This window comes from Mobula birostris, chromosome 26 (genome assembly GCF_030028105.1).
Source record: "Mobula birostris isolate sMobBir1 chromosome 26, sMobBir1.hap1, whole genome shotgun sequence".
Lineage (NCBI taxonomy): Eukaryota > Metazoa > Chordata > Chondrichthyes > Myliobatiformes > Myliobatidae > Mobula > Mobula birostris.
Window position 1 is genome coordinate 32,678,434 of NC_092395.1, and position 18,051 is coordinate 32,696,484.

The 18,051-nt window shown below is 39.5% G+C and overlaps 1 protein-coding gene across 1 annotated transcript in view; it reads right to left on the reverse strand.

Moving 5' to 3' along the window:
• r3hdm4 (R3H domain containing 4) overlaps positions 1–7,867 on the reverse strand; it is a 36,379-nt gene extending 28,512 nt beyond the window's left edge. Inside the window, exon 1 of the mRNA XM_072244034.1 lies at positions 7,744–7,867. Within this exon, the coding sequence (XP_072100135.1) occupies positions 7,744–7,799 (56 nt within the window). The 5' untranslated portion in view covers positions 7,800–7,867. The remainder of the gene's footprint in view (positions 1–7,743) is intronic.
• Between the last annotated feature and the right edge of the window lie 10,184 nt (positions 7,868–18,051).

An 18,051-nucleotide genomic window follows, 5' to 3' on the forward strand; every position in this document is an offset into this window, starting at 1 on the left:
CAAACCATTTCCATATCCTACCATTTCATGCACATTCATGTGCCTAAGAGCCACTTGTACCCCTTTGCTTCATCCCAAAATTAAGATTTATTCCTCTCCATGGATGCTACCTGACCTACTGAATTCCTCCAGTATTTTGTGTGTGTCGCTCTGCATTTGCAGTGCCTGCACAATCTCATGTTTATGATTTGCATCTCTATTGTACTTGGCTCCTCCACCGACCCAGACAACGCATTCCAGGCATCTACCACACTGTGTAAAAAAAAATTTGCCCTGCGCATCTCCTTTGAATTTATATCCTCTCACCTTAAATGCATGCCCTCTGGGTTACATTTCAACCCTGGGACAAAGGTGCAACCGGCTGTCTACTCCACCTATGCCTCTCATAATCTTATAAACCTCTATCAGATCTCCCCTCATCTCTGCTGCTCCAGAGAAATTTGTCCCTCTCCTTAAAGCAGATGCCCTCTAATCTAGGCAACATCATGGCAAACCTCTTCTGCATCCTCTCCAAAGTCTTGATATCCTCCCTATAATGGGGCAACCAGAACTGGATGCAATACTCCAGATGCAGCCCAACTAGAGTTGTATAAAGTTGTAACTTAACTTTCTGACCCTTGATCAATGCCTCAACTAACAAAGGCAAGCATGCATATGTCTCCTTTATCAACTACCTGTGCTGTCACTTCCAGGGAGCCATAGACTTAGATCCCAAGATTCTTCTGTGCATCAACACTGATAAGGGTCTTGCCATTAAGAATATACTATCTCTTTGTTGTGTCTTTGCAACTACTTACCAATTAAAATAAAAGCATGCATGTGGGAGATGGCTTTAACTGGTGCAGTAACGAGAGAACGAGAGAAAATAGACATGCATAGACAACAGATCATACGTAGTGCTAAAGGGAGTCATTGCTCTAAATGAAATAGATCCATACATCACATTTCCTCCCCCTTTAGATTAATGTAATTTAAAACTGTATATGTAGAAAACATTAAATTTCCCTTTCACAAACCATATTCAAATAAACATGCATTCACAGTAACGGTCCACAGCTAACTTTAATGTTCTAAAGATTCAGTCTTTTAGGTGGCACTCGGTTTCTTTCAGGATAGTGCCTCTGGACCTTTGGAGAGACATCAGGTTTGGCAGGTTTCTTGTCAATGACAACGTTCTCTTGGTGCCTCTAGACCTGTGGAGTGGCAGCAGTTTTGGCCAGTGTCTTGTCTAAGACAACATTCTCAGTTGCCAGCGTCACGTTGCAGTCAATGACAGGATCATCACTGAGAGGCTGTCTTGTTGGATGCAATTGACTCGGGTGTGCTCTTCGGTTGAGCATCCAGCATCTGGTCCACATGGCGTCTCCATGTCTGATCTCCAGCATCCACTGTGTACATCAGTGGTCTAATTCTTGCAGCTATCCTATTTGGTAATCACGTGCTAGAACTTCCTGTCCATCCTCGAAGCTCTTTGTTGATTCACTTGGCAGCTGGCTGAACTGTTTATTCTGCACTTCCCTCTGTGGATCTGGTTTTGGGAGGTCTACGCAAGAACTCATATTCCTAATCATGCAGGTGTTTGATTTGTCACCACATAAACAGAGCTCCAATACACAAAAAAGGAAATTGTCCACCTTGTGCTGTAGAGAAATGTCTTCTGTGTCCATCACTTTAATGAACCTTCTTGAAGTTTGGATAAACCTTTCAGCTAACACATTCGTTGCTGAGTGACAAGGAGCTGACTTGAAATGTCTGATGCTACTTTTCTTCATGGACAGTCAGAATTCTTCTGATGTGTATTGTGTGGTCCGCTGTCACTCACAATTTGTTCCGGTCAGCAATTTCTGGTGAAGATAGTCCTTGGTGGAGGCAGTCTTTGCTGAGGTGCTGGACTTCATTGGTATAACCTCAGGCCACTTTGAATGAGCATCCACAGCAATCGGGAACACGAGTCCATGAATGGCCTAGCAAAGTCAATATCTACTCCTTGCCATGGTGATAGCGGCCACTCCCATGGGTGTAACGGAGCCTGTGGAGATGCATTTTAGACTTTTTGGCATCCCATACAGCTTTTGGCTAAGTCATCAATCTGCTTATATATTCCTGGCCACCACACGTAGCTCTGGGTGAGACTCTTCATCTTGACTGTCCCCAAGTGTCCTTCATACAGATTCCTCAACACTCTGGTGTGCAGTTTAGAGGGAGCCACACATCAGCATTCTTTGACATACCGACAGTGGTCTCGTCTTCCTAAGAACTCTGGAAACAGGGTTACCACAAGCTGGCCATCCTTGCATGGTGATTTCATAGACTTTTGACAATGTCTGATCACTCTATGTTTCTCTTTTTATTTCTGACCCTGTTCCCGGCAACTGGTCAGAGTATGAAGGCTTTTCTTCTTCAGTTGCCAACAATGGAAGATGTGACAAGCCATCAGCAACGCCGTGTTGTTTGGTACCCTTGAACTCTATGTCACAAGAGTGCGCTCCTAGGAACAGTGCCCAATGTCGTAACTAGGTAGCAGTCATCACTGGAATTCCCTTCCTGGGATTGAAAATTGACATAAGGAGCTGGTGATCTGTCATTAGTGTAAATTTCTGTCTGCAGAGGTAGTGATGGACCTTCATTATTACCCCATACTAGACTAAGGGCCTCGCAGTTGATCTGTGCTTAGTTGCATTCTGCGCTTATCAGTGATCTTAAAGCAAACACAATCCAACGTTCAGATCCATCTTTCATAGTGTGTGATAAAACAGCTCCAATGCCACAAGGGGATGCATCACACATCAATCTGGTGAACAGCAATGGGTCATAATGGGTGAGCAGTTCATCTGATGTTATTAGTCTCTTGATTTCCTTGAATGCTCTTTCACAACTTTCTAACCATTCCTATTTTGCTCCTGTCTGCAACAGTGCATTCAATTGGTGCAGCGCTGTAGCAATGCTTGGGAGAAATAGGTGGTAGTAATTTACAAGGCCCAAGTATGACCTCAGTTATGACACATTTTCCGGTTTGAGTGCCTGTAGCACTGTTTCAGTCTTCTCTTGAGAACTTATGTCAGCCATGTTTGTCAATGATATGTCCATAATATGAGATTTCATTCTTGAAAAACTCAAATTTCTTTCTCTTTGCGCGCAGATCATACTCACTCAGTTTGGTAAGGAACTTTACCCAGGTTCTGGATGTGCTTTTTATCATTCTTGTCAGCCACAATGACGTCATCAAGGTAACATTGTGTTCCTGGGGTATCTTGGAGCATTTGGTCCATTGATCTTTGCCAAATTGGTGGAGCTCATGCGACGCCAAGGACGAGACGATTATACTGGAATAGTCCCTTGTGAGTGTTGATTGTGAGGAACTTCCTGCTTGACTCCTCAGTCTCCATTTGCAGATAGACTTGTGACAAGTCAATCTTTGAAAACTTCTCTCCGCCTGCCAAAGATGCAAAAATGTCTTCTATTTGTGGCAAGGGATACTTCACAGTACTCAGCACAGGGTTGGTGCTCACATTTAAGTCCCCGCATATGTGAACGGCTCCGGCCTTCCCTTTCTTGATCACCGGGACAAAAAGCATGGCCCAATCACTCCAATCAACCGTGGAAAGAATTCCAGATGCCTGGAATTCAGTATCCACTTTCAGACATAGTGTATACGGCATTGGATGCGCTTTACGGAATCTTGGTGTTGCTGCTTCATTCAATTTATTTCTGGTCTTCATGCCTTTGAGTTTACCAATACCCTTCTCAAACACCTTCACATTAAGCATCTGAGACTATCTCTGGTTAGTGCTACCATTTGGGCTGCAATTGCCTGTTGATCAGACATTGAGAGCTCTAATTGTGTGCCAGTCTAGTTGGATTTTTTTCAACAATTCACATTCAAAAAGTGATGCCCTTCCACTTTTCAACACATAAATCTCTAACTGCTGTGTTTGGCCTCCATGTGTTACACTCACTTTCAGTTTGCCTTAGGGAGACTTTTCCGCCTATGTAGCTCTTTAGCATCACTGATGTCTTTTCTAATGGTAGCTTAGAAAACAGTCTGTTGTAGTCAGCCTCAGAAATTATAGACAAAGCTGATTGTGTCCAGTTCCATTTTCAGTTTTACACCAGACACATCTATTGTGATCCATATGATTTTGTGACCTGCTTCGGTAATACCATGCAATTCTAGGCATGCCAGCTCACCTTTATCAGACTCTGTGTTTTCTGTTTCACAGTCGGTCACTTTATGCATTTGCTTAGTTTTGTATTTGAAACTTTTCACTAGGTTGTGCTTTTTGACTGCCTTGCACACTCTCTCTATGTACCTTGACTGTGACACTTCCTGCATACTTTTTTTTGAACCAACAGTCATTTGCGTCATGGGAGGGTTTGCCACATCAATAACATTTTTGGCGTTTTGCATCATTCAGGAACATTTTGTGCATTTCACATTCTAACCTCTTTTCTGTAGTTCAGCTGCATCCTTTTTTGATATTGCAATGGTCAATGCCCGTTCTAAGGTTAGGTCTCTTTCTGACAGTTGCCTCTTCTGAGTGCTTTGACTATGCATGCCACATACAAGCCTGTCCCTTAATACTTCAGAAAGTCCATCTCTAAAGTCACAGTACTAGGAAAGCTTGCACAGTTCTAAAATGTATTCAGAAACGCTTTCATCCTTTGACTGATTCTTTTTGTAAAATCTAAATCTCAGCTATTACCAGCGGTTTAGCACTCAAGTGATTTTATAAAATTGTAACAATTTTGTCCAATGTCTTGCTTGCTGGCTTTTCTAGGGTTACTAGGTTGTGTAAGAGACTATACGTTCTAGCACCCATTAAGCTAAGAAGCATGAAGGGCTTTCTTTTGCTCATCTACAGCGTTCACCTTACAATACAGTTCAACCCTCTCGATATACAACTCTGAGCCTTCACCAGCACTATCAAATTCGTCAACTTCCCCAACTGCAGCCATCGCCACGTTATTTTCACTTTAACTTTGCTAGTTGTGCATCTTTCACTGTGTACTATGCTGTACTCACACATCCCTTTTGTTAGTGTCCATGACAGCCTACTCCGTACTGTTTAAATCTTTCCTCTCACTGTTTCATCCCACAACTATCAGTGCTGTTGGTGATATTCTCTGACATTCAGGTTCAAACTCGTCGTCAATTTGCTATGTCCTTGCAACTACATTATCAATTAAAATAAAAGCACATATGTGGGAGGTGGCTCTAACTGGTGTATTCACATTGCAGTGAGAGAGAGCGAGAGATCAATGCGCATGAGCAGACAACAGATTGTATGTAGTGCTAAGGGGAGTCATTGCTCAAAAAGAAATAGATGCATACATTACGATCTTTACATTTTTTTCTTCCAAAGTGCTGCGTTAAACTCAAATGGAAGGAAAGGCACAAAAAAATTGAAGCGTATAAAATTGGGGTGCTAAAGACAACAGCACTGGGACTTTGCAGAGATACAAGTTGGAATGGGAGGTTGGGGTGCTCATGGAGGGATTGACATCAAGGATGGATTTTAAAAAGGTGTCTCTTGATCAGGTCATAGAGCAATGGAGTGACCAACGAGAGGAGTTGGTAAATGCTTGTGGGAGAGTTGCAGAGTTTTGGTTGATGTCAGGTTTATGAAAGATAGATTAAGGGTAATCAGGTGGGTATGTAACAGATTACCCAAGTCTGAAGATAAAATGATGGAGGAGGGTTTTATAAATAAGCTAGACAGAATGGAGTCAGACAATATTATAGAGGTAGAAATTGATGGCTTTGGTCACACCTTAAATTTTAAAAAATTATACTCAGTTGTTAATCCTCTAGTTTAGCCTTACAGTTAATTAGGATACAATTGGACTTGATAGGTTGGACCAGCAGCAAGATCTTTAAAAATTATTAGATGGAGGAAATTATTTAGAATATTGCCTGAAAGCATGGAAGCAACTCGACCATAACTTTCAAAGTGAGAAGTGAATAAAAATCGTTGTTAATGCTTCAGATACAGTTTTGCACTATACAAGGCATTGCACTTCTGGAAATCACAGCCCTCATAAGGTGCAAAAGAGATTTACTATTTTGGTCCCAGGAGCTAAAGATTTCAATTACAGTGGAAAGAAACTGAAGAAGGTGAAGTGATCTCTAAGTGGCAGGAACATTAAGAAGAGATTTGATGGGGATCTTCAAAATTGTGAATAGTTTTAACAGAAACTACACCTCTTTTTAAATTATTTTTGGACACCTTTCAGCAGTTTTTTAAAAAAATCCCCATACTAACATCAATTATTGGAAGCAAAAAAAACCTGAACTTGAGACTAATGTATAGCTCAATAAAACAACCAGCACAGACACAAAGAACCAAATGGCCTACTTCTACTGAGAATAGTAGCGTAAAAAATGAATGGAAATGTAACCTATCCATAGCAAGTTACAAGCTATAGTGAAAAATATTAATGTTGCCAAGGCCTTAACAAAAAGTATAATTATGGATCTCTTTTTTAGCATGTCCTGTTCTACATCGAATTGCAAATATCTGAATCATTTCCAATTATCTTTTGCAATGAGAAACATGCCAATGAGTAATGGTTACATTCACAAAAGGCTGGAGGACTCAGCAGGTCAGGCAGCATCCATAGAAATGAACAAGCAGTTGGACCATGACTCTTCTTTAGGACAAGAGAAATAACTGTTCATTCGGATACATGCAGTATTATTTGTAAGGTCTGGTTGTTCATTTTTGACAAAGGTGCATGCCGAGTTGACATTTCTGAATAAATGCCTTTCATTCCTTTGTACATCAAAAGGAATTGTGGAAAAAGAACTTCCCTGGATGCCCTACAAAAAGAAACCAGCAGCCTCAAAGGAAACAAGCTGACATGAAATCTCTCAGATTTGACTCCCTGCTACTTCAAATTGACAATCTACCTGGCACCCTACATCCTGAGAACTTTCCCAAAGCAAATAAATCATAGAGACCACAAAATAACTGACATAATGTAATCTATTTGAAACCATAAACTGTTCCCCTCCTGGGTGTGTGAAGGAGTGAAGCATTTCTTTTTAAACCCGACATCAGTTTTCATCTCATTTTGGGGGAAAGCTGCAGTGCATCCCTTTCCATTCCAATAATGTAGTTAATCCACATACCGTAAATTCTTCTCGGGCTTTCAGCCGGGTCCAGGTGTCGATTTTAACCACCTGGACCCGGCTGGATGCCTGAGAACAGCTTCTATGTCATATACGCCGGTTAAGCACTAGATCTTTTTTTTTTGAAATGTTAATTTTAAGTATAATATGCTAGATTCCTCCATTACTACCCACGGTTAAAAACATTATTATCATAAGCGCATCAATTCTTCTGTTCTTATGGGTCCACCCACTGTGTAGGAGGGCCTTCAACTCAAGTCTTTACTGTGGGCCATCGGTGCACCCTTTCGTATGATCTCTGGTCTTGGGAATGTGCTAGCAGTCGAAGCAAATTCCCACAAAGAGCGACACACAAACGACAGTCATTACAAACGATAGGTACCCCCCGCCTTGCGTCTCCAGGAGTCTCCCTGCATTGACCCCAGACGAACCCACCTTCCTTTTGACCCTGATTGGTCCAAAGGCACCATCAATCATCACATTCACAATAGGTTGTTCCGGGATTGGTTCCTGTCCTGTCAATCAAATACAAACCAGTAACCTTCCTACAAAAGAACTAACCTACAGATATTTTAAGGAATTAACTGCATGAGAATGCAGACTTTACTCACACATAGTCTTCTGACTCCGTCCGGTCCGTCACATCGTTCCGGTTCGCTATCACCATCCTGGCTTTCGCGAACACAAAACCAGCGGCAAGTAGTCACCCTGCCCCGCGAAGGTCCCGCCCACCTTTTGCGTCACACACCACGTGGTTCGTAGCTGACGCCATCCGTGAAGGACGTGGTTGAGGTGCTGGCTGGGTTTGGTGTTGAGGTGGCAAAGGTTTTGATTCAGTCAGTTATTGGAGAAGGAAATTCAACCTGTTTGGGTTGTAATATATTTTAAGATGTAGATCCACTTCAGTGTTTTAATGGAAAATAGCCTCCTTCCTATATTGGAGATACATATGATACTGTAATTTGAATACTGGCAGTACCCTTCACCTCGACAGATTTTTGCCTGACCTACACCGCTTTTTGTGTTAGTCCAGATCCCAGAATATTGTGCCTTCACGGGACTGCCCATTTCAGACGGTGTCCGACCAGCTGAGTTCCTCCAGCAGTTGATTCTTCCCTGAATCTATCAAACTTTCTTGTATTCAAAGGCGGCTTTGTAGCCAGGAGTTTGTTGGATGTTGAATGTTTTAAAACAAAAATAAGAGTATTATTGCCCATATTATTGCTCTTGAGAAAGTTGTGATGAGCACCTTCTTGAACTGTTGTGGTTCTTGTGGTAAAAACGCTCCACAGTGCCATAGTTAGGGAGTTAGGTTGTTTATGATAATGAGTAGTGGGAATATCAGAAAGCAAAAACAAATGGAAATACAGCATGGAAATAGGTCATCAGTTTTATATTATTTTATAATATAACTATTTTATATTAATCCTACCCGAGCCAATTTTGTTCTCTACCTCAATATATCAATGATCTAGCTTTGATCAGACTGAGTATAATTTCAGATAATAGAATATCAGGGAAGTAATAAGGAGTGATAATTGATGAAATTTGATGCAGAGAAATGATGCAATTTAGAAAGAAAATGAGAAAGGATATGTACTATGTTTTAAACGGGTTGTTGTAACGGACAAACCTGATGACTCCTATATTCCTATAAGCTGGTGAACAAATTGAAGACTTAGAAATACATTTATGAATCTATGAAGGCTTTATGAATGGAGACAGTATTGTCTATTGTAAGCCTTTATAAATCTCAGGTTAGATTCCAGAAAAATTGCAATGGCATCTTCTAGGTATGACATACAAGTACTTGAAAGTGCAGAGAGATTACTGACAGGGAGGAGGGATAATTAAAAATGGCATTGTTCCTCCAAGATCAGAGCAGGAAATAATATGGAGCCATTCAAAGTTTTAAGAGCTCTTACAAAGATCAGATAAATCAAGGTGGAAACAAGGCTAGAGAGAATGGTATTATGATGGGACATGATAAATATATTTTGCTGGAACAGATAAAGGTAGATAAAGCTACAGGTTACAAAGATAGAGAAGGACTAAACACAAGGCTCTCTAACAATACAGGTTGTGTTTGAAACAAACAGATGAACTGAGAGTACAAATGGAAATAAATTTGACTTGATGGCCATTACTGAGACATTATTGCAGATGGTATAGATTGGGAACTGAATATTCTGATGTGATATTTAGGGTCATTGAAGGTAAAGTAAAAGAACAATGGCGATAATTTTCTTTTTAACTGACAGGTTTTAATGTTCTGAAATAAATTGGTTGTGTGGGTGATGGAGGAAGATTCAATTGTAACATTTGAAAAGGATTGAAAATGTAGTTGAAGTGTAGGCTGAATGATATCTTTTTGTGCTGTGAGGTTATATAGTTTAAATTTTGACAAAATTTACATTACTTGTAAAAAATCATAATTTAATTCTTCAGTTACATAAAGGGTAGGTTAAATTAATTAGCTTTTCAAAAATTTCATCATGGTAATTTTTCTGCCTTCTGCCTACAGCTAGTTTCATCAATCCCAGATAGCACTGACTTCATATGAATGTCATAAATCCCTGTTCCCAGCTCAGTACTCTCTCTAGAGTACTGGTGGGTAGTAAACTTCTGGCTTATTTTTGAATTTGTTGTCTTCTTATTTTCATGCTTTTTAAATGTAGTTCAAATTCCCAATCTATAATAGTGAAATTTGGATTCAAATTCTCTGGCCTCTGAATGTCTCATCCAATAACGCATTTGTAGCACAACTGGACCTCTTTAATTCTTGTGAAAGGAAAGTCACCTTTAATTTTTTTCTTCATTTTTTTTTCTTGTTCCCATGCAGGGTCGATGAGCTGCATATTTACATTTGCGATTTATATTGTCTCCTGGGCTTTCATCTCAGTCAAAAAGAATGTATTTATTTTAACTGTCCAATATTTGAATTGCTGAAGTACTGTCCATTGAGAATGCAGCTTTTACTAGAGAGGAGAAGGAAGGAAGCAGTGTATTACCGTGAGCTTCCCTTCCATAGATAAGAGCAGATATTGTTTAGAAAGCTAAGCATATGAAAGAATTGTCAAGCATAGCACCAATACCTTGGAATTTGAGAGTCCCATTCCCCATCTCCAACCTGAACTCAGCTAAAAGTATGAGCGATAGCATTAGAACGCAGAACAGTACAGCACAATACAGGCCTTTCAGCTTACTATGTTGTACTGACTTATTAACCTACTCCAAGAGCAATCTTAACACTTCCCTTCCACATAACCCTCTATTTTTCTTTCATCCATGTACCTATCAAAAATATTTCTTAAATCTCCTGAATGTACCTGCCTCAGCCACCACGCTGGCAAAGCATTCCATGCACCTAGCACTCTGTGTGTAAAAGAAAATTAAAAAAGAAAAAAAAACTACCCAATCACTTCTCGCCTACATTCTCTTCAGTCACCAGCAGGGTATTCACTGGTTTGATCCTGTGCTGCAATTTAGTAAGAAACTGGTCGATCAAATAATGGCTTTAGCTTTCCTGATCCCTTGTTGGGAATCAATCTCAGCCTAGAATATTTCTTTTTAGCAATATGCTGTAGAATAGGCCCTTCTAGTCCTTTGAGCTATGTCACCCCCAACAACCCCATTTAACCCTGACCTAATTACGGAACAATTTACAATTAACCTACCTAGTACATCTTTGGACTCTGGAGCACCTGGGGAAATCCCATTCATTCCATGGGGAGGACATACAGACTCCTTACAGACGGTGCTGGAATTGAACTCCAAACTCCAGATCTCCCTGAGCTGTAATAGTACATCGCCACTGTACCTTTCTTAACGATTCAGTATCCACAGTTGTATGAGCTGGAGACTTTCAAAACTTCACCTATTTTGAGAGAAGAGAAACAGCATAGAAATCTTTGAAAGCAGTGAGACATGAGAAGGCATCAGGACCTTCCTCATCGCCTGAAGCCCAGTCCTTAGGTGATAGCGCATTAATTTGGTTGTTCCCTCCATGTATGGCTCAGTTTAGTGAGGGGGAATGGATACTCATCTCCAATAGAGGTGAGTTGGTGCAGTAGTCCAAATCCAGTGAATTATACTGCAAGCTTTGTTTTTAATTGTACAGTGTATTGCATGTTGATGGAAGAGGTGACTAAGTGTGTAAAATAGATTTGCATGGTCTAATCATAATGTATGACATGGAACATCAACCACACCTCATGAAGTTCAGCAAGTCCTTGGTCAAAGTCTCATTTCGACAACTGGCTGAAACGATAAGAGGCCATAGGATCCAGGGCAATTTGGCAAGTTGGATCTGAAGTTGGCTTGTTGACAGGAGCCTGAGAGTAATGGTTAAGGTTTGTTTTTGCAAATGGAAGCCACAATGATTTGATGCTGGAACCATTGGTGTTCATTACAGACATTCACAATCTGGATGTGAAGGTGGGATGTATGATTAGTAAAACACCAGAGATTGTTTGGTGTTGATAGTGAGAAGGGTCATCTTCAGCTACATATGGTATTAGTTTGTAAGATGGACAGAAAAGTGAAGATGGTATTTTATCATGAAAAATGTGAGGCAATGCATTTTGAGATATATACAATGAAAGAAAAGACTTTAGGAAGTACTAAGGAGCTGTAGTAAGGTTACATAAAATGTAAACCACAGTGGATCATTGTGTGCTGTTCTGGTCACCACAATCTGGGAAGGACTTGTTTGTACTGGAGAGAATGCAGGATAAAATTTGCCTGGGATGGAGAATTTTAATTATTCGAAGAGACTGGAAAGGCTGTTTTCCTTAGAGCACAGGAAGTTGAGAGGTGACCTGACTGAATTAAACAAAATTATGACGAGCATAGATTGGGAGGAAGTGAGAAATCTTTCCCCTCAGTAGAGGTGCTTTTAACTAGAGGAGATAGGTTTAAAGTAAGGACTAGAATTTGAGAGGACTTAAGAAATAATATTTCACCCAGAAGAAGATTGAAATCTAGATTGCACTGACAAAAGGGATGGTGGAGACAGGTACTCTCAAAAGATTTATGTATTTAGATGAACACTTGAAACACAGTACTGAAGGCTAGTAGAAAATGAGATCAGAATAGATAAGCTTGGCACATCTATGACTGCTTCTTAGGATTGCTAATATAATTCTTGTAACTTGTCACCAAAAATTTGTGAATTTGATACATACATCTTATTTACATTGATTTTTTTTGTAAAGTTGATAACACATTTGCCATTATAATTGAGTCTCCATTACAGTTATCAGAATCAGGTTTATTATCACTGACAAATGCTGTGAAAATTGTTGTTTTGCCACAAAAGTACAGTGCAAAGTCATACAATTACTATTGTCACAAAAATAAATAAATAACACAAAAGGCGAATAATGCCATTCAGAAATTTGATGGCAAAGAGATATAAACTGTTCTAAAAAAGTTTGGTGTGGGTCTTAAGGCTCTTCCCCTATAACAGTAATGCAAAGGCTGAATGTCCCGGATGGTGATGGTCTTTAATGATTGATATAATTTTTGAGACACTGCCTCTTGAAGATGTCCTTGATGGTGGAAAGAATTATGCCTGATGGAATGGAAAATGTACAACCCTCTGTGGCCATTTGTAATCCTGTGCATTGGAGGTTCCATACCAGACTGAGATGCAACCAGTACATCCGTAGAAATTTACAGGTGATTTTGGTGACATACCAAATCTCCTCAAACTGCTAATGAAGTAGAGCCGCTGACATTCCTTCTTCTTGATTGCATCATTATTACACCTATAATTTTCCCTGCCCTTTTTTGAGTTGATTTCATACGTCCTTTTTATAGTTTATTTTTCACCTCTTCCTTATTTTCTTTATTACTATCGATAACCCAAGCAATATTTCTACCTGGTAAATAGTCTCATACAAGAATTGAAGGATGCAACAATAATTATTCTTCATAAAAATAAAAGAAATACAATGGTTTGTAAGCAATATTGCAGTAAATCTGCTCAGCATTGTTGAGTAAGTGCTTTCATGTACAGTACTATGTAAAAGTGTTTTTTAATGGTTTCAGATAGTATGGCCTCCACAGAACCCTGATCTCAACATCATTGAGGTTGTCTGGGATTACCTGGAGAGACAGAAGCAGGCGAGACCGCCAAAGTCTGCAGAAGAACTGTGGCAAGTTCTGCAATGAACAAATTGGAGCAAATTTACCTGTTGATTTTTTTTATATATATAGAACTGCAGGACAGTGTACCTAAGGGAATTGATGCTGTTTTAAAGGCAAAGGTGGTCCCACCAAATATTGAGTGATTTAGTGTTTTTTTTTGCTGTTTATTGCTCTTTGTAGTTTTTTGATATTTAGAAACTTTTCAAATCATTATTTTGAAAGCATCTTTGCTTTACAATTTTTTTTACATGTACCATTTACATGTCTCCACCATCCCTTTTGTCAGTGCAATCTAGATTTCAATCTTCTTCTGGGTGAAATATTATTTCTTAAGTCCTCTCAAATTCTAGTCCTTACCTTAAACCTATCTCCTCTAGTTAAAAGCACCTCTACTGAGGGGAAAGATTTCTCACTTCCTCCCAATCTATGCTCGTCATAATTTTGTTTAATTCAGTCAGGTCACCTCTCAACTTCCTGTGCTCTAAGGAAAACAGCCTTTCCAGTCTCTTCGAATAATTAAAATTCTCCATCCCAAGCAAATTTTATCCTGCATTCTCTCCAGTACAAACAAGTCCTTCCCAGATTGTGGTGACCAGAACAGCACACAATGATCCACTGTGGTTTACATTTTATGTAACCTTACTACAGCTCCTTAGTACTTCCTAAAGTCTTTTCTTTCATTGCATATATCTCAAAATGCATTGCCTCACATTTTTCATGATAAAATACCATCTTCACTTTTCTGTCCATCTTACAAACTAATACCATATGTAGCTGAAGATGACCCTTCTCACTATCAACACCAAACAACCTCTGGTGTCTTACTAATCATACATCCCACCTTCACATCCAGATTGTGAATGTCTGTAATGAACACCAATGGTTCCAGCATCAAATCATTGTGGCTTCCATTTGCAAAAACAAACCTTAACCATTACTCTCAGGCTCCTGTCAACAAGCCAACTTCAGATCCAACTTGCCAAATTGCCCTGGATCCTATGGCCTCTTATCGTTTCAGCCAGTTGTCAAAATAAGACTTTTGTATTGTATTGTAATTTGCTCAAAAGTTAGAAGCTATTGCTCAAAGAACCAACAACTCAGAAAGCCAACTTCATTTTGGAGCAAGAAATTCTTTGCAGATGGTTGGTACCATAGTTATTGCTAAATTGCTTGATAGACTGCTGCTTATGATCAAACAATTTTATGATGCTTGTGGCAAATTTGATGTGACTTGATGTCGGCTTAAACAAGACAGTTCTCTGATCACAAGGTACTTTATTTGAATACTCACTTGAACAATGAAGAATTTGATAACATGGACCACACCTGCTATCATGGGTCGCATATTACCACCTCAATAATCTTCATCAGAGAACAGGATAAACAAACCGGCAAACTGGAGTAACAGGCTAATATGAAGGTCTCAGCATATCAAGATTATGTCTTAGCACTACTTTTGCCTGTAAAAGTGCAGTTTCTGTTAAAGGAAGAGGATGAAATATTGAACGAATGCCTCAAAACTGCATACCTACAGATAGCAGGTATGCACTAAACAGCCAGCCTTAGCATGAGAGAATACCATTGCTTCATTGAACAAACATAAAACCTGTAGAAAGGCAGTATCCCTCTTGAAGATTTCAACAGCCTTTGCTATGAGTGTCTGGTCTTGGAGGGTGACAGGGCTGGTGTTGGTGGGACCAAAGCTAATATTTTTACTGCTGACTGCCACCATTAAACAATGACTGAACTTGGTAGCAAAACTAGGAAGAGAATGGATCACTGAAGAATGGATGTAATTTACCATGGGATGTTTTGGGTTCTTTCATGCCACAGCCTTGCATCCCTTTGCAATCATCGTTTCAAGATGACACACGACTCTACTTTGCTACAGTCCTCATTACTTGTATTCATTGCAATTGAAGGCATTCCTGTCTCTGATACAATAATATGTTTGCTCTTGATAACATTATTATATTTGACAATAGTTTTGTTCTACTTGCTAATAAAATTACAATTTACAATTTTTATGTAAAGGCCTCCATAAATCATGGGATGAACTTTAAAGAAATGGACCTCAATTGCAGGAGAGTAAACAAGATCACAGAGGAGTAATACTTCCTTTGAATTGTGAGAATTAGCAGATGATAGACCCTACAAGAACAGGTGAAAGTTACATGGAGGACAAGAGGGAGGCCTGAGATCCTGTGAGTGGGTAGACTGGCGGCCTGAAATAGCGGATCTGGCAGTCCAGCGCTTCGTGTCTTCTTGGGTTCCCCAGGTGCTGTGGCTCCCTCCACATATTGAAAAAATGCTGGTTAGCTGGTTATTTGGCAGCTATAAATATGACCCCTGGTATAGGTATGTAGTAAGAGAGTCAAGGGGAGTTGGAGGAAAACAGACTATAAGGAAATAAGTGGGGAATTGGGATTGACAGGATTGCACGGAACTGACAGGCAAGTGGATCTTTCTGTGTCATAAGGAAATATATGCACTATCAGAAAAATCTTTCACTAATGGCCTGGAAAGTTTTAGCTGCAAACATTCCTTTTGCATCCATTGCCCCCATAGCTGTAAAATGATATAATGCCATACATTAAAATACAATGACTCCTTTATAAAATAACATATATGTGTTCATTGTATCAAAATAGATCTGCTTAATGCCCTAATCCTACAAAGAGAAGAAAATATCAAAGATTGGAAAAAAATAATATCGTTGAGTTTTCTTGGTGAAGGTGGTAGGGATTATGCTGTGGGATTGCACTGTTAAAAATGTACATCTAACTATTTTTAAAATGACCAATGTTCCTTGAGAATGATACCTAATATCACTGGGGAAAAAAAAAACGAAACAATTGTACGATTTTCCCTTGCTTATACAAGCAGCTATCTGGGTGGCAGTGAGATCAACTCATTGGAGACTGAAGGTAATAAATAGAATTTAGTTATGAGTGAACTGAACCTTCAATATGAAACAAAAATATTGTTTCAATACTGAAGATAAATTATAAACTGTCAATGTCAACCCTTGGAATGACTTTCATTTGTAAATGTCCACTATTGTATGGAAAGATTGCCCATACAAGCATTTGTGCAGTTAGATCACAAACAATGCACATCATGAACACAAGAAATTCTGAAGATGCTGGAAATCTTGCGTTACACACACAAAATGCTGGAGGAACTCAGCAAGTCAGGTAGCGTCTATGGAGGGGAATAAACTTTCCCTTCAGCCTGAAAAATTGAATGTTTATTCCCCTCCATAGATGCTGCCTGACTTGCTGAGTTCTTCCAGCATTTTGTGTGTGTAAAATAAGCTCAGTCTCAGTATCAAAGAGAGTAAAAAATTAATATTAGTAACAAAAAAACTAGTATAAAAATTTAAATCACCTGTTCTAGATTTAAGGCACTGTATATTCAAATTACAATTTCTGTGATAGAACACATATTCCACTGTGAAATGGTTATCATTTATCATGGAATTTGCAGCTGGAACACATACTGTCATTTCTTGGTACCACATTATTTTTCCACCCTCCATGCTAGTGTAAAGTATAGGTTTATCAAGATCTGCTGGGAATATATACTGATTAATGTGTTCTATAACTGTCACCTAAAAGAATGAATTGGTTTCAAATGGTTTGAGGTATCTTAAATGATTCAAAGACATAAATGAGATACAACAGACAAAATGCACATTGCTTTGGGGCACAGTGAACCACAGCAAAAAAAGTATTCCATTCTTTCTATATGTGACTATCAAGTAACCATAGAGAGTGATTTATTCTGTATACTCGTGGTGGGTATGATGTCTTCATTCTATAGCAGTCAGGACTCCACTACACCATGGCAAACCGAGATGTAAATATTGAATGACAAGCACATACTGTATGTTATGATTCTGGTGGATAGCTCAAGTAAGTGTGGAAGCATAATCACTATGAAATCCGTGTTCTACATGAAATGTAGGGCAGCATGGCAGCATAGCAAAACAGTGCCAGTTATCTGGGTTCAATTTCCATCACTGTCAGGAGTTTGTATGTTTTTCCTACAATGGTGAGGGTTTCATTTGTGTGCTCTGGTTCCTCCCCATTTCGAAGAGTACAGTTTCATAAGGGATGCTGTGTTGTGGGCATGCTTTGTTGGCGCCAGAAGCACGGTGACAGTTGTGGGCTGCCTCGAGCACATCCTTGGACTGTGTTTACTCAAATAATACATTTCACTGTATGTTTTGATGTGACAAATAAAGCTAATCTTTCGTTTTAACTGTGATAGAAAAGGTATTGGGATCCTTAAATAATGTTTCTCCTGCTGGAGCACAATGAAAGTTGATCAACAATTTTGCCATCTTGAGGAGGCATCCAAGCTCCTCAAACTTGTCCTGCTTTTCAATATGATCTTGTCTGATCTATGCCTCAACACAAGCTGGATTTTAATTCAGGGCCAGGTGGACATTGGCAAGACAGGTATCAAAGTGCCCAGATCTGGCACATAGTCACCTTGGAAATTTTAATTTTGGAGAATGAGTGCCCAACATTGTTCAGCATTGATGCAGGAAAGCTTTAAGGTGAGAGAAGTTGGGGTAAGCTTGGGCAGTGGCAGACGAAAGTTAACCTAAGGAGCTGCAGTCCTGCTCCTCCTAGCCCTAGAAGGAAAGTTAAAGAAAAGCATGTCCAGACACCCTTTTGGGTATCTTCATGCTGACATGGATCATGGGGAAGACTACAATGGTTTTCAATCACATGCTTTCAATTAAAAGCACAGTT